This window comes from Marmota monax, unplaced genomic scaffold, assembly GCF_021218885.2.
Source record: "Marmota monax isolate L192 unplaced genomic scaffold, Marmota_monax_Labrador192_F-V1.1 WCK01_AAM20220418_F8-fsc00057, whole genome shotgun sequence".
Classification (NCBI taxonomy): Eukaryota; Metazoa; Chordata; class Mammalia; order Rodentia; family Sciuridae; genus Marmota; species Marmota monax.
The window spans coordinates 8,090,349-8,108,569 of record NW_026693933.1 but is presented as its reverse complement, the minus strand read 5'-3'; the positions used below and the strand labels follow the sequence as shown (position 1 = coordinate 8,108,569).

Here is an 18,221-nt window from a genome sequence, read left to right as displayed (position 1 = left end):
TTGTTTGTTTGTTTGTTTGTTTTCCTGGTAGAAGAATGTGGAAAATTTGAGTTTGAGGTTGTCTTTACAGCCTTAGGAATGGAGGATAATTTTTAGAAATAGTGTCTGTGTACCTGCGTTCTAGTTACCACCGAGAACAAAGCGAGACAAATGCAGCTTGCTGCCTCGGCTTTGTAGGTTCTACTTTTCTTCAGTGTGTTTGAAACAGTAGAACTAAGTGCAGGTTCTTTTCCTCTGTCCCAGGGAAGCTTTATGCAGCAAGCACAAATTCAGCACATGCGAGAAAGAAAGCAAACTTCCTGTTGAGGGGTGAGGGGAGGATTAAGAAAAATTGGAGATTGTTCATCATCTCTGGCTGAGAACCCTTCCTGCTGAGGGTAGAGAAGTGGTGAAGAAGTGGGTGGGGGGCAGGCAGAGGGGGTCCCCAGGCAGTGGTGTGTCCACCTACCTGGTATAAGAGAAGTGGCAGACTTTCATCATCACATATCATCACACAGCTGATATGGTGGTTCTAACACCCCAGTGCCTTGTACCTCCAGACTCCAGGTCATCATGGAGACTGACCTCAGGCTTAGACTTCAGATCTCACAGTTGTACCTAAATCTGAGTTCTTGAAGTTGCTTTTTTTTTTTTTACCTTGTAACATTAGGCCTATTTTGTCAATCTATGTGAAAATTCCAAATATATATACTTTAATTCATTTGAGAGGAAATATGGCTTCAACGTGGACTTGAAAAATGTGTACATTGTCCATTTCTTCCATAAATAGTGTTGGGAAAACTAAATATTCACATGTAGAAAAATAAAATTTGACCCTTACCTCACATCATATATAAAAATCAACTCCAAATGGATTAAAGACTTAAACTTTAAGACCCCAAACTATAAACACTTAAAAAAATGTAGAGAGAAGTTTCATGATATTGGTTTTGAAATGAATTTTTTAAAAAATATTACCTCAAAAGTACAACAGCAAAAGCAAAAATAAACAAAAGGGATTGCATTGATCTAAAAAGCTTCTGCACAGAAAAGGAAACAGTTAAAAGAGTGAAGAGACAGCCTACAGAATGGGAGAAAATATTGGCAAATCATCTGATGAAGGGAAATACTTGAAATATTCAGGGAACTCAGATAATTCAATAGCAAGACCACAAATACCCAGTTAAAAGTGGGCAAAGGACTTGAATATAGATTTCCCAAATGGAGTCATACAAGTGAGCAGCAGGTATATGAAAAAATAATAGCCTTAAATATCAGACCAATGCAAATTAAAACCGCAGTGAAATTTCACCTCATACCTTTTAGGAAGGTTATTGTCAAAAAGACGAAAGTTAACAAGTGTTGGTGAGGATGTGGAAAAAAGGGAACCTTTGAATGTTATTGGTGGGAATGTAAATAAGTCCAGCCATTATGGAGAATAGTATAGAGGTTCCTCAAAAAACCAAAAAACTAAAAATAGAATTACCACATGGTCCAACAATCCCACTCTGGCCCTCTACCCATAGGAACTGAAATTATGTTGAAGAGATGTCTGAACTCCCATGTTCACTACAGCACTATTCACAATGGCCAAGATGTAGGTCACTCTCGTGTTCATCAGTGGATAAATGGGGAAAAAAAGTGAGATAAATATATAATGAAATACCATACAAACTTTAAAAAGAAGTAAATGCCAATGTGTTAGTCAGCTTTTGGTCATTGTGACCAAAAAACCTGATAAGAACATACCAGAAATGAAAAGTTCACTGGGCTCACAGTTTCAGAGTTTTAGTCCAGGGTATGCTGACTCCATCACTCTGGGCCCAGGGCAAGGTATAACATCAGGCTTGGGGGTGTGGTGGAAGAGCACTGCTCACCTCATGGCAGTCAGCAAGCAGAGAGAGAGGGGAAGAGACCATGGGGAACATGAACACCTCCAGGGAACATCACCAATGATTCACCTCCTCCAGCCACGTACTACCTGCCTGCATTTACCACCCAGTTAGTCCATTCAGACTAGGATGGACTAATTAGGTTACAGCTCTCATAATCTAATTATTTTATCTTTGGCTGTTCCTGCATCAACACAGGAGTTTTTAAGGGACACACGCGTTCAAGCCATAACAACTGTCATTTGTAGCAAATAGATGAATCCAGATAACATTTTGTCTAGCAAAATAAGCCAGCGTACAGGAAGGTAAATACTGCACAGTCTCACTTATATGTGTGTGTGTGCAGGACGGGGTGCAGAGCAGGATGGGGAGGGGAATCAAAGAAGTAAAGAGCAAACTGGTGATTCCCAGGGGCTTGGGTAGATGGCAGGGTGAGGTGGGGTTTGAGGATGGGGATATGTTGACCAAACGGTTCACAATTTCATTTAGGAGGAATAAATCTTTGAGGTCTATAGTACAGCATGGTGACCAAGGTTAATATCTATTTCAAATTGCTAAAGGAATAGATATTAAATTATTTCACCATGAAAATATATAATAAATATGTGAGGTGATGGATACATTAACTCGATAATAATCATCCCACAATAGATACCTACAGTCAGCTCTCCATATCTGCAGGGTGTACATCTGTGGATTCAGCCAACCATGGATCAAAAATATTTTTTAAAAGCTTGCAGAAAGTTGCAAAAGGCAAAACTGAAATTTTCCATGCACTGAGCACTATGCTGCATCCAGGTGATTGAAGTGGTGGCGGGTACCCCTCCTGGGAGCCACCTCTCCTCACTCAATCCTCAGTCTCTACAGCACTTGTTTTTTGAGCCTCTTTCACCTTGTATCTCATTTGTGTACTACCAAGTTAGGCCTACAATGGTTGTGTCTATACCAAACAGGTACAGATTCTTTTTTCTTGTTCTTATTCTTTAAATAATAGAGTATAATCATTATTTTTATAGCATTTACATTGTCTTAGGTGTTATCAGCAACCTAGAGATGATTTAAAGCATACAGGAGGATGCATGTAGGCTATATGCAAACACTTCACCATTTTATATAAGGGCCTGGAATTCCCTTGTATTTGGTAACGTAGGGAGGTCCTGATACCAAGGGATGACTGTATATAATAATAGAAAATCATCCACAATGTATACCTATGTCAAAAATCACATTGTGCCTCATAAATACATAGGAGCTTCTTTCTTATCCTGAGACAGAAGCACTCAGGAAAAATAAAGTTCCTGACTGTGCTTGCTGCTGATTGACTCTGAGGTTGCTTGCCTTGTGAGAGGGTTGGAGGCCAACTTTGAGACAGTCTCCACCATATCTCAAGCCTGAATTTGTGTGCAGACCAGCACAGCATACCTGTCCTCAGTACTGTTCCTGGCCTCATCTCTCAGGCCCAAGCCCAGCCAGGGAAGATGGGCCCTGTGCCTACTGTCCATCTCCGCTGTTCTCTCCCCTCCTTCCCACCAACCACTGGAAGCAACCTGGGACAGCTCAAGTTTTTCCAGCCCATTATTTTCTGACTTCTTCCTTCAGGGGGACAAGCCTGGGGCCTGTTCATCACAGGAGAGAAGAATCTGAGATCTGGTAGTTACAGAGTTGGGTCTTGAGGTACAAAGGCAAGTAGCGTTTTTCTATAGATCTGTCTGTTGTCATGCTGCAAAATTCTACCTTGGGTGTTAACATAGGAATATTAATGACTTTGTCTTTATGTTTCTTATCTTCTCCTCCATCCCAAGGATACATGGCTTGATTAGGAAAAAAGTTCCCATTTAATATGAAAGTGCAAAAGAGAAAAGCATATTGCCGTACTTGATAGTGGAAAGTCACTGCCGGTTGGTGATGGAGCACCTCACACCCATGCTTCATTCCACATCCATCCCCAGGTTGTGGTTATGATCATCCTTCCCACTTTTTATGAAAAATGAAACTGAAGCTTAGTAGTTGATGGAACATGTTCTAGGTCATATACTAGAAGTAGAATTACTACATGGAAATAATTCTACATTCCCCCCAAACATATTATGGAAGGAAGTTCCTTTAAATTCTAGCTGGGTCTATTTTGATGAGGGAAATGTCAGGTCTTTTCTGGACTCTTCTTAAGCTGCACCCCTCCCCTTCTGTTTTTATTCAGTGGCCCTTATGGAGTCTTTAATTTTGTTCTCAAAAACAGGGACTCCCCGGGAACTCATGGTGGTTCCTCTGTATGTTTTAGAATTCCATAGTCATATCAACAGGAAGATTTAGCAGTAAAATTATTGACAATTTGGAAATAAACAACAAAAAGAGCCTTATAGGAGTGTCAAAAAGTTGTAATAAATATGATGATTAACATGTAGATTGTCTTCTGTGAAGCCTTAGCTAATAAGAGTGTTCCATATAGATCTGACCTATTTTGTTTCCTGGCTTATAGTCCCCAAGGCAGAATTATGAAAAGCTGTCGTACACCAACCCAGAGACTCATGTTCAGCTCTGGTTAGCCACTTGCTGTGACTTAGTGGCTGCCAGAGGCTCATTTTCTTATTCTGGAGATGGAGCCAATGGCACGTGCCTCTGGTGGGGTTAAGTGACATGGCATGAAGCACATAGCTTTCTGATGGCATAACACAGGCTCTGAAGCCATTAGCCAAGACAGATCTTTTCAAATTTAGTTCCCAAGAGAGATCATATAGAGTGGTGGCGTGTACTCGGATCTTTTTAAATGAATGAGCACCATACAGTGTCTGAGCGTCATTGCTACTCCTGTCTTGTACAGTGTGATCATAGCAGATTGGTCTGAATCTGTCCCATCATCAGAACACATCCTCAAAAGGCATGTAGAAAAAGCTAGATCATTCTGCCTCTCAAGAAAAATGTCAAAGAAGAATCATACCTAAGCTTACTTTGATTTTTATCCATTGAGGTTTTATTTTGGTTGGCTAATATACAAGCTGTCTTTGTATTACAATAATTTTTTTTTTTCTGGTACATTGCTTGGTAAGCATAGGAACGGAAACTGGCTACTGGGATCAAGTACTGATTGCTCTTTATTGTCCTGGTGAATGGGGTCAATGTTTATGCTCAAATTAAAGGACCTGATATGGGATACCTTTGCTCTAGTGACATTATCATTTTTCTGTTGAGTAACTTTTCCATTAACTGGGCTTGTATTGAATTTTATTCAAAAGAAAATACTGTAAAAACCTACTAAGAAATGGGAGAGAAGGAAGTTTGGAGGGTCTTGACTGTGAGACAAAGACACAGAATTGAAATGGAATCCTCTCTGCCTTAGGGCTGGGATAAATCATGCATCAGGGAGGCAGTGGGCAAGCAGCAGCCAGAGCGCTTCTCTCTTGTTAGAGCCCCTCCAGCGCAGTGTGTGCAGTGTAGGCGTCGGCAAGGATGCCAGAGCTTTTTAGCTACATCGATTGTGTCTTTTGAGGGTGGTAGATTGCCAGCATACCTTCATTCAAATGTGAGTGAAAGTAATACATTTCTTTTATGCAGCAAACATTTTTTTTCTGCTCTATATAAAAGCATGGTTTGTGAGGCTTGGGGAGGAGGGAGTGGGCACTTAAAAAATGAGTAAGTTATTATGGCTCTAATTTTCAAAGGCCTAGTAGGAAATTCAAGTCAGTTCTTGCTCAGACTCTTGGCAGTAAACCTCCTGCTTTCTTAGTTTTCAGCCTCCCATTTGCTTAATTAATTTTAGACAATTTAATCTCTTTTTTTTTTCACACTGTTGGGGATTAAACTCAGGCCTCATGAATGTTGGGAAGTGTTCTACCACTGAGCTACATCCCAGCCCTTTTTATCTTTTGAAACAGGAACTCACTAAGTCACCAACACTGGCCCCAAACTTGTGATCCTCCTGCCTCAGCCTTCTGAGTAGCTGGGATTATAGGCATGAACCACCATGCCCAAAGACAATTTAATCTTTATAGCATATTGGTACAGATAGAGTCAGACCTCGGTACTTAACTTTCTCTTCCACTGACTCCTGTGTAATTCCAGACAAGCTATTTAGCCTCTTTTAGATTCAGCTTTTCAATCTGTAAAATGAGGATAATTAGTGGTACTTGAAATCAGATTAAGGGGGGGGAGTCAACTGTACACCTGCCCTAAAATATCACTAGGATAACAGATATTATATCATCTCATTTAACTCATTTCTATAATAAGAATAATAAAACAGACAAAATGTACATGGAGTCTGCTGGACATTTATAAATGCTCCTTGATGGAGGTAAATATATATATACACATATATATCTATATATACACATCTATCTGTGAGGAACACTTTCTCAGTGAATATTGAGAATACTTTCTCATTTAAGCACCACTCAAGGCCCACCACGGCAGCCCCACTAACCTGTAGATGGGCTAGCTTTTGGGTGGTGATTAGTGATAATTCTAAAACCAAATCATGCCTGAGGAGTTGCTCAGCCTGGACAGTGTGATTTTTGTTTTTTGGGGTTTTTTTGTTTTGTTTTGGGGGGTGCTAGGGATTGAACTCAGGGGCACTCAATCACTGAGCCACATCCCCAGACCTATTTTGTATTTTATTACAGACAGGGTCTCACTCAGTTGCTTAATGCCTCACTTTTGCTGAGGCTGGCTTTGAACTCACTTTCCTCCTGCCTCAGCCTCCCAAGTTGCTGGGATTACAGTCATGCACCATCGTCCCTGGCTTGGATAATGTGATTTTTATACATGTATGTGTAAATGTGTAAGAAAATTTATGAGTGTCATAAAAATTAAGTATTAAAAGTGTCGGAAAATATACTCAATTATAATTTGTCAATTTAAAATTAAAAAAAATATTTTTATAGTGTTGGAAAATTACCAAATGAGATGATTTTATAAAGGTAAATGCTAAATCCCAAGAAATGTCATTCACCTTTTATTATAGAAATTTAGCCTCTCACTAGTCCCACTAAATAAGTCCTGAAATATATTTAATACATATTAACATTAAAAGGTGTCAAATTATTAACCTGCTTCCAGTGGTCACATACCTTAGTTCAGGAATGCTAGTATCTTTACCACAGGGATATAGGGAAGATTAAATGGGATAATTCACATTAAAAGTTTATCAAGTGCCTGAAACAGTTAGAGCTGTACACACTTATCACTATCATAGTGATATTTCCTTTGCCCATCCTACCTTACTTGCTACTAAATGAACTTCAAGTTCCTTAGCCTAATATTCATTCCTGTGTTAGTCAGCCTTCCATCCATATAATAAATGTCTGACATAATTAACTTATAGAGTAAAAAGACTTACTTGTCTTATATATACTTTGGAGATTTCAGGACATAATTGATTTGCCTATTTCTTTGGGTCTGTGACAAGGCTGCACATCATGGCAGAAGTGTGTGGAAGAGTAAAACCACTCACCTCTTACCTGGGAAGTGAAAGAAAAAGCAAGCAAGAGGCCAGGGTCCCGCAGTCTCCTTCAAGGTCATGCCCCAATGACCTAAATACCTCCTATTAGGCCCCACCTCCTAAAGGCTTCACCACCTCCCAGTAGTGCTAAGGTGGTGGGGGCTTGGGGGGACTAAGGCTTTACCATATGAACCTTTGGAAGATATTCCAGATACAAACTACAGTAAAGCACAATTTCTTTTCCAGTTTTGTATTTTATTATCCCCATACTGCACTGTCACTGTGCCTAAGCTTTTATCCAATTTTCTTCTGCTATTTAACAGTTCACCACCTTGACTGCCTTCCTCCCCTCACCTAATCTGCCTGTCAGAGTCTACCCTTTCTTTGAAGCCGCTTGGATTATCTCAATCCCTTCCTCTCAAGGGGATGTTACATTTTCCCACTTGTATTTATCTTACAATTATTGCTTTCTGAATTGCCCACCTTTACACAGCATGACTGTGTACTAGAAATTATCTCTAGTGCTGGGAATATGAAAATATTCTCTTCTTTTTTTATTATTAGTTGTTCAAAACATTACAAAGCTCTTGACATATCATTTTTCATACATTTGATTCAAGCGAATTATGAAAATATTCTCTTCTTTTGAGGAATTCATGATGTAAGATTAGTAGAGTATTGTTTGTGTTGCTAACTATAAAACACTGAGATAAAAACGTTGGTGTATGGAAAAAGCTCTGTTAGTCCAGGAGAGGGTGCTTCATTTGTCTAGGGCCCCAGACATGGGTAGTGAGGACCTCAGAGGCCTGTTCATGAAGATGGTATTTGGGCTGGGGAATCCCGTGGATGGTGTTACCTGGTGAAAGGGGGGAGGAGGATCTCCCAGGCCAGAAACAAGAAATGTAGGAGATGCATCTGGAGAGAGAGTCCGAGACCTGATGGCCTGGCTTTTGAGGTCAAGGTGAGGGCTTCAGCTTGATTGTTGGTCAGTGCTGAAGAAAGTGGAGCATTGGTGTGAGAGCTTCCAAGCCCACACATCTCTGGGGACGGTGCTATGGAACTGGCCTGGTATTAGGGTCATGTTCTCTAAATGGCAGAGGCCAGGTGGTGGTGGGGTGGTGACATGATCACTCTCCCACCTTGGAAATGCAACTCAGGCAACTGTATGGAGAATAGATGAAAGTGAGGCTGTGAGAGCAGCAGGTGAGAGTCGATGACATCCTGAGCCGTGACAGTGGCCAAGAAGACGGGCGGAAGTGTCGCAAGTGGAGAAGTGACAGGATTTAGTACGAGACTGATAGGAAGGCCAGGTGGAGGGAAGCCCATGAAGATGCCTGGGGTTTCCAGGTCCTTCCAGGTTCAGAACGTGGTGGTGATCTGAGGTACATAACAAAGCCCAGGAGGAAGAAGAGGCTGTGGAGCAGAGCAAAGATGGTGCCTGCAACTCCAGGCCCCGACATCATCACTCCAGAGGACTACTCCCTCTCGAGGACAGGGGCTGGGCTGCAGCCTGCATGTAGGTGACAACATCATAGTGCATGAAACAAAAATGTTCCCCGTGTCACTGGAGCTGCAGGCCTGGATCTCAGAGGAGAGGGCAGAGATGCTGACAGTTTGGGGAATAACCCTCATTGCAGTGAGGAATTGCAACCATAGGAGCAGAGAAGATCACCAAGGGAAGTGACAAAGAGAAGAAGAGAGATTGGGACAAACTTGGATTTTTACAAGGGTTCAAGGATGCAGAAAAGAGGGTTTTAAATCAACTGACTCAGGTTCAGGTGAGAGTCTGCACAGCTTGGGGCTGAGAGAAGGTTGTTGGGATAGAGAAGCAACAGTCACTGGTCAGCATTCAGAGAGGAGCTCCGGGGCTCTGGACAGCCGGGTTGTAACCCCACATGGAGTGAGTGGGTGGTAAATTCCCATTCCTAATTTTCAAATTTCAGTGCTCAAAACAAAACAAAACAAAAATGTAAAAAGTTACACGTACATTTTTTTCTTTGTAAAGACCAGAAGAGATTTGAGTGTTGGGAAACATTTGGGTTATTTATTGACAACAGTAAGTCTGCTTTCTGAGCACTTCTTCCTGCAGGATCATTCCCCTGCCCTCCCTCTCTCCCGCACAGGATGTGCTCCTTGCTGAATGTGCATGGCATGTTGTTGAGGGGCCTCCAAAAGTAAATATTATGACCAGTTCCAGGAGGGTACAAAAAAACAGTTGATTATTTACATAAAGAGGAACTGGGTCCTGCCTCCTGCAGCCTGGAAACACAACAGTGTTTTCTTAACATTTTTATGTCCACAACCCATAGAACACATAAAGATCCTGACCTGGTTTGCATCTCATTCCCACTTGTGAAAAGTACTAGTTGTGATGCATTTTCAATCTTAACTATATTCCCTATCCTTTCTTTTGCATCCCATTCTGTTTCATTAAAAATGAAATGAGATCTTGGTCAAAAGCTGGGTGTAGTGGCAGGCACATGCCTTTAAACCCAGCTACTTTGGAGGCTGAGGATCAAAAGTTAGAGGGCAACCTGGGCAACTTCGTGAGAACCTGTCTCAAAGTAAAATAACAAGGGCTGGGGATATAACTCAATGGTAGAGCACTTGTCTAGCATGCACAAGGCCCAGGATTCAATCCCCAGTACTGAAAAAATAAAAAAGAGAAGAAGTCCTAGTCGGGATTAGTTTGACTGGTGCTGTTCTGCTCCATCCTTGACTGAGGCAGAGATGAACAGCTGCAGATACATACATTTACATATGAAGACTAGGAATGAGAACTTCACCTTACTAGTCTCAGTGTCCTGATCTATGAAATGGACATGCTTTTATCTGCCCAAGGCTGAATGTCAGATGAGACCCTTTATGAAAGGGATTTCTCTTTGAAAAAAAAAAAAATGCTGCCCAGGTGAAAGATTATATTATTGCCCAAACTTAATTTCTTGGCAAAGAATCTAACAAATCATTTTTCTTTATTATATTTGTTGATTTCTTACACAGAGACTTAAAATACTAAATTTCCGTCTGTAGGAAAATTTTTCATTTGTTTGGAAGAAAAAAAAATTGTTTAATTCTTAAAGAAGGGTCCCAACCATAGTGCCTTACATTCGTTGAGTATTTAATGTGGCTCTTAATCTTTGCAAAATTAATCAGAAATTACCTAAGCATTGCTTTGAAAGGACATCAGTTCTCTTTTTCCAAGTAATATTATTAGTACCATTACTAGGAGAGTTTTTTTTTAGCACCCATCTTAGTAAGTTAGGGATGGGGGTGGGGAGAAAACCTTTTGCTCCCAAATCATCAAGAAAACGACATCAAGGCAAGCCTGGAGATCCTTAGGGACTATCAACTGTCACTCATCTTGAATCCCTTTTCGCTAATTTACAAATAGATACATTTAAACTAGATATTATGTGAATTAGTGCTAATTAATTCACATATTTTCTTATTCTCATGTGGACTCTAATGTTCACTATTCAGAGTACATGCTCTAGATCTTAAACTTGTGTTTTTGTTGTGGTAAGTTATTTTCAAAGGCTGTTTCTTGCTTTAGATTCTGAGTGTGGAGAGATAAGGGGATGGTTTGTGTTGGCAGAGAGTGAGGCTCCCAGCCTCCCTGGGCCCAGAAGCTGTCATTCCTTGTGTACGTGTTCTGCTGGGAGAAACTGTCCCAGAGTCAATATTTGCATAGGAAAATTTGCCCAACCTACCTTTATTTGATCAGATAAAAGAAAAACTAAACTCAAATCTGACAGCTTCTGCTTCCTCCTTATACCACACAGTACCTCACTACTAGGAGGTATGAAGAGGGAAATTGTCTCCTAATTTATTCTCTGACATTAACATTAATCTGCCTATGAAAGGTTCAGCAGAGTGAGCATTCCTTTTTAGATGGCTCCAGCCACGCATTTCATGCATGTGACTTCATGGGGTGATCATAAATCCTTGGAAGTCCAGGGTAAACAAGTTTTTGTTCCCAAGTGGTATATATAAGCCAGTGGCTAAAATGCATCCTTGGAATTATGATTTTTCAGTATTTCCAAGAAAATAATGTTATTTATATGTTAGAATATTGTCATTTCTTCACCTCAGAGTATTGAGGTTCAGAGTCCAGCAGAAAGTCTCTCCAGTATGCAAACTAGAGTCCCATGACCAGCCTCAGTTTCCCCTCTCTGTTAATTTAAGTGTAATGCCAGACAATAGATTTTGAAGTCTGCAAAGCTGCAACAATAAATGTAACATTTGAGAGCTGGGGATATACTTCTGTGGTAGAGAGCTTGCCTAGCATGCAGGAGGCCGGAGGTTCAGTCCCAAGTAACACAAATGGGTGAATGAAAGAACAAAGCAAGCATTATGTTGCCAACAAGATAGAAAAAAAGAACTGACTTTCTACCCTAAGTTTGGTTGTATGTTTGTATGATCCTCCTGTAACTCTATTTCTTTTCTTTTCTTTTGAGGGAGTACTGGGGATTGAACTCAGGGGCACTTGACCACTGAGCCACATCCCCAACCCTATTTTGTATTTTGTTTAGAGACAGAGTCTCACTGAGTTGCTTAGTGCCTCACTTTTGCTAAGGCTGGCTTTGAACTCATATTCCTCTTGCCTGAGCCTCCCAAGCCACTGGAATTACAATGTGTACCACCACACCCGGCTGTAATTTTAATGTTTTAAACGATGAGAATGAACAACTTGACAGGTATTATCAATAACTGTAATTCTATTTCACATATTAAGAATTATGCCTAAATCTCAACAACACAAAATTGTTATTCATTGTCCTGAATGTTTAATGTCCTAGGTTAGTAAGGTAAGAAAAAGAAATGTTTACACCCAAGTACCTTGTTGTTTTAAAACAAAACAAAACAAAAAAATGAATTTAGGGCCTGGGGCTGTTAGCTTTATGGTAGAGCGCTTGCCTTGCACATGTAAGGCAAGTTTGATCCTCAGCATCACATAAAAATAAATATATTGTGTCTATCTACAACTAAAATACACACACACACACACACACATATCATTATCATTAAGAGACTTCAATATTTATTTAAAGTACTTTTAACTTTCATGTGAAGTATATATACAATGAATCGCCAAATTGTTAGGTATACACAGAGCTTTGACACATTAACCTCATATTCCTTTCTGAGAAGCTAGATAAACCTCTCCCAACATCCTGCTATACCCTTGAAGGGTACCATAAATATTGTGTGTGAGAACAGTGCTTGACAAATGTACCATTCATGTGGTTCACAGGATTTGGGGCTACTTAGAAGACAAGGCTTGTGATTCAAATTTTCTATCTGATGGTTCTCTCTGTTACTTCTGCACAAAATCCAGTATTGGCTTGCAAACCTTCAGAGATCAGCATCTAACCAGTTAAGGAAGTAATCTGTTTCATTTTTGTACAACTCATGAGTATTCAAATGCCCTTGTTAATACAGAACTATGCATAACACTATTCATCTCTTTCTTTCTCCTATTGCAGATAGCTCTTCTCAGTTGTAAAGAGTCCTTCCTCAGCTGTGTGGGGTGGTTCACACCTGTAATCCCAGCAGTTCAGGAGGCTGAGGCAAGAGGATCACAAGTTCCAGAACTCTTGGCAATTTAGGGAGAACATGTTACATAGTGGTTCTGCCTTTGTAGTGGTTCTGCCTTTAACTGCTCATCCACAAAGGGACTGATCTGTATTAAGATCTGTTCCAAAGATGTTTTTAGGTTTCTTTTCCACATTGGTTGTGTGAGTCTGAGGTCCCTGGAGAGCCTTGCTGAGAGGGAATACCATTTTGGGGTCATCTTCCAGTTCTTGCTGAACAGAAGCACAAAATTTTCAGAGGTCTCAGTCCATCGATGGCCAATCTATTCCTCTGGGCTCATGATGAGGCTGAAGAGCATGGTGGAAGGGTATGGCGGAGGGAGCAGTTCATTACATGGCATCAGAATGGAGAGGCCGAGGCAGAAAGAGTCTAAAAAATATATTTTTAAAATAAATTTAGTAGGCTAAAATACTCCAGAATTTAATTTTCTTCATTATTCATCAAAACTAAAGCTTTAAAGAGCAAAAATTCAAATAAAGCACAAATGAAATACCCAAGTGTGACTGCTCCTCATGTGATGTGATCCGGCTTGGTGTATCACTAACTTACCCTCCAGGATAGTACTTCTCATTTCAGTTGATTAAATGGAATTCCTCACTTCTGCAGCCCTCTGCCATTTTAAGTGGAGTTTAGGGTGTTATTCTAGATTTTGTTTTTCCTTTGAATTCTCACCTCTAGTTTTTCCAAGAAAACATGAGTGTTTTTCTTTATTCGAAGTTTCCTCCTAACTGGGTAACAGTAGCTACAGAACAAGTATGAATGGCACATATATATTTTTTTCTTAAAAGAGGAGAAAAGTCTCTGCCCCCTTCCACTGTTTTTGCCTACCTATAGATGCTTAGCTGGCAGGACTTACCTTGGTGGTCTGTGGAGTTAACAGAATTTTTCTTCTTCCCTTCTTCTTTCATAAATAGCTTAGAAAAAAGTAGCTTATTATGTAAGTAGGTGTTGTCAAGTAGTGCCATTGTGGTCACTCGGGGATGAATTGTCGGTCCCAGTCAGGGCTTGCTGAGTAGTGCTGTATTCACAGCACTGTAGGGGGCTCCATGCTGAGTGCTGCACCCCAGGAATAAAAGGCATACAAAAGCAAAAGGCGCATGAAATGATATTCTAAAAAATACAGAGCAGAGAGCAAATATTTAAAAGTACACAAAATAATGCAAAGCGAATCCATAAGTACAGCAGGTTACTTCCCGTTAGTGAGGTTGCTATGTTTTTGATGGAGAAGGCAGAAAGGGTAAATGTCATGGTGGATACAAGGAATAATTTATCCTGCTTTGCAGGGATCACTGACCCCTGCCTCTCCCTCTTCTCCCCTGTTCAGTTCACAGGCAAGTTGTGTCCATTTTGTGTAAAAAAAAAAAAAAAGAAAGAAAGAAAAAAGAAATACAACTCAAGTCATGCAGTTTCTCCTGCTCATTGTCACTCTCTGGTCTAAGCCCTTGTCCTTTCCAGACAGTATGGTAGCAATAGCTGCCTAACTGGTCTCCCTACTTCCACTTGATTTTGTTCTCTGTGAAGAAGCCAAAAAGAAGAAAGGAGCACATATATCAAATCACACAATTTCTCATGTAAAATTCTTTAAAGGTTCCCCATGTTCTTAAGATCAAATCTAAATTTATTGTGGACTGTACTGTGTTCAGGATTGTCTCATGTCACTGTCCTCTGCCATGTGTAGCTTCATTCACCTCAACCTTCAAGTCTGGGCCCCAGTACCACTTCTTTTTTTTAAATTTTTTTTTTTTTTAGTTTGTAGGTGGACACAATACCCTTAATTTACTTTTAGGTGATACTCAGGATCAAACCCGCTGCCTCATGGGTGCTAGGCGAGCGCTCCACCACTAAGCCGCAACCCCAGCCCACCAGGACCACTTTTTTAGAGAAGCACTGCCCATGACCCTCTCTATACAGTGACCTCTGCTAGTTGGTCTTCTGCCATCCTCCCCCACTCACTCACTTACTCTCTTCTCTCTTTTTCTTTCTTTCTTTCTTTTTCTTTCCTGCTGATTGAAACCAAGTTTGCTTTACTACTGAGCTGTATCCCTAGCCTTTTTAAATTTTATTTTGAGCAAGGGTCTCATTAAGTTGCCCAGGCTATCCTTGAACTTATAGTCTTCCTGCTTGAGCCTCCTGAATTGCTGAGATTATAGGCGTGTGCCACTGCACCCAGCTCCTATTTGTTCTTTTAAGGCCCTTATTGTGACTTTTAATTTCATCTTATTTTTTCTTTAATTACCAGTTATAGTAATAGTTGTTATTGACTATTTCCCCAGATAATATTTATGCTTCATGGAGCTAGTCATCACTCTTTGATTTGAGTTGCATAGAACACTTTTTTTTTTTTATTGTTGCTGAATGTTAGTGTGAAGATAGAGATTCAGAGGAAGCTAGAGTCTTGGGGGAAGGCATTCAGTGATGAGCAGAAGTTCACTTAGTAAAATAAATAATACATAGGCCAACACCTGGCACTTGTTTTTATATTTTTTGAGACTGATTATTTTAGCAGTTGTGCCCAAGCTGGACTGAATAAGGAAGAAGCTGAAATCAAGGGCTTAGCGTAGGAGGTTATTGCAACAGTGAGGGAAGGGAGATAAGGACTTGGACAGAGACATGTTGGGGAACAGAGAGGTGGATTCAGGACTCCACAGTTTAGAATTTTGTGGTAACAATGCACCAAGCAACCAATATATAAAATATTGTGTTTCTTTTATTATATGACACTTACACAGCCTGCCAGAAAACCTCATTCATAAAAGGGGAAAAAAAATGATTCCTCTCAATAGAAACCTTTATCCGTATCCCAGATTCCCTTTGGTGAAGCACAACACTGCTATGATGTCAGGTTGGATTTAGGTGAAGAATTGAGATTAAATTTTCCTGCTCCCATGGATTTAATAGATGGATAATGTACATGAAAAATGTCCGGTGATATATTTAACTTTTCATCCAAATATCAAGAAATGGTAAACAAACAAAGAAATAGTGCTGCAATTTAAATTTTATAAATCCACCTTCTATCATTTTTCCTGCCATATTGCTGCCTGAAAGAAAATTACGTGAAGCATTTTTCTTATGGTGCTACATTTGTTTTCTCTTGTTCTTTTTTTCTTTAAGCAGTTGAACAGGATGAGGAGGACAGTGACAAGCGTGTGACTGTGACAGAAGCTGAAGGGGCTCTGGATCCTCAGGTACCGTCAGTTCTGCAGCAGCTCCTTGCTGTGCCTTCCTCTATTCAGGGTGGTGAGGGGAACAGGTGTTTGCAGATGATACAGATTTTACCTTTTGTGTTCTGTAAATAGTCGTTTGGTGGGAATAAAGTATTTAGTTTTGGTATAAAGGTATTTCACAAGAAGGACCCTGAACTGCCAATCCTATTTACAGGACTTCCCACAAGGTTTCACTGCCTGCGGTTTCAGTTATTCATTATGTATCCAAAAAAATACTAAATGGAAATGTCCAGAAATCAGCAATTCATAATGACATTTTGTTTTTCATTTTTGCAGTGCTGGACTGGGGTTCAAACCCAGGCCCTCATGAATGCTAGGCAAATACTCTTCCACTTAGCTACATCTCCAGCCCAACTACAAATTTTAAATTGTGTTCCACTCTGAGTAGCAAGATAAAATCTGGAGCTGTCTGGCTCTGTCCTCTCAAGGATTTGAATCATACCTTTTTGTCCACTGTATCCACGCTGTATATACTACCTACTTGTTAGTTACTTAGTAACTATCTCAGCTATCAGGTCAACTGTCAAGGTCCTGCAAGACTTGTGTTTATGTACCCTTACACAAAATAGCCTAACACTATGTCACAGTATCTGTGTCATTTACCTCACTTCACCTCATCACATAGGCACTGTGCCATCTCATATCATCACAAGAAAAAGGATGAATACAGTAAATAAGATACTTTGATAAAGATCACATTCATAACATTTTTATAGTATATTGTTATACTTGTCCTATCATTAATTACTGTTGTTAACCTCTTACTGTGACTGTTGTTATTCTCTCTACTGTGATTAATATATCAAATTTAAAGTTTGTAATATGTAACAGAAAAAAATTATCATAGTTATGTATACATATATGACTAGAAAAAGATATAGTATATATAAGGCTCAGTAGTAGCTGTGGTTTCAGGCATCTACTGGGGGTTCTTGGAATGTATCTTGGGACAAGAGGAACTACTGCATAATTTGATTCATGAGGGGAAAATGGAGGGAAAGAGAGAGAAATCCCACTTTCCAGAGAAAGCAGAGAACCTGAAGGAGAGGCCACCCTTAGGGCAGACCTTCTCTTGAAGAAGGCAAAGGTGAATGGTCCAACTAATGGCACCAACAGCTGCAGCTGTCCAGACAAGTGAGCAAGGTGCCTTACCTGCCAGAGATGCTGTATTAGCCGTGGTCACTAAGCCATGGCATGGGTGTGCTTTTGGTAGCAATTTAGCCTCCAGATACCATTATGACATTAAAACATAGGACACCCTATGGCTGTCAAAAACTATATAAAAAGTGGAACATTTGAAGATTCATAGCCTGGTTGACCTACTGCCTTCACCTTGAAGTTTTTAAATCTGCTGATCCAGTTAGAATAGTCACACTAATTTTTTTCAGTCAAGATTACATATGTTGTAACATTTTAATAAATTCACCTGTTGTGCTCTTATAATGTTAAAGATGTTGCCTTCTATGAGTTTCTATTGATATTACACAAGCAAGCCTGTCCAGGGATCCCCAACTTAGTGCATTTACTACTTTCTCAGAGATTTTATAAATTATTAATTTATTGGTGGGCTGCTTATAAGCTAATTAAGTTATTTATTTATTTGTTCATTTATTCATTCATTTATTTATTTATTTGCAGTGCTTGGCAGGGAACTCAGGGCCTCCCTCATGCATGCCAACACTGTACCTCTGAGCTACATCCTCAGCCCAGATGTTTCTAAATTTAAACTGCTCTTGCTGTTTATTTCTTTTGAACTTATTCAATGGGCAAAAGTCAATTTGAATTTCATTTTATTTCTCAAAAGGATACACAAATCCTGCTCTTTGAGATTTTGTGATTTTATTAAACAACAGTAACATAACCACATATCTACAGGACATAGAGAAGAATGAAACCAGTGAATCAGTAATTAGACGAGGAATAGATTCTGTTTAGGTGCAGAGTCAAGGTCACTGGAAAGCATAATTATGAGTGGTATAGGTCAAGGCTGTATAGGAAGGAAGGCCACTGTTACCTGCTCTGTTCTGTCAAGCTTCATCTGAGGCCATCTGGAACTACCAGTTTGATTGGTTTGATTCTGCAGACCCACCTATC

The 18,221-nt window shown here is 39.9% G+C and overlaps 1 protein-coding gene across 5 annotated transcripts in view; it reads left to right on the top strand.

The window, feature by feature from the left end:
* The window catches only part of Rapgef5 (Rap guanine nucleotide exchange factor 5), a 238,850-nt gene that overhangs the window by 109,615 nt on the left and 111,014 nt on the right, over nt 1-18,221 (top strand). For 3 of the 5 annotated variants that reach the window (XM_058585344.1, XM_046463504.2, XM_058585345.1), the window contains one exon: nt 16,015-16,088. In XM_058585344.1, the coding sequence (XP_058441327.1) occupies nt 16,015-16,088 (74 nt within the window). The remainder of the gene's footprint in view (nt 1-16,014; nt 16,089-18,221) is intronic. The other 2 variants (XM_046463507.2, XM_046463505.2) reach the window with 1 other exon arrangement.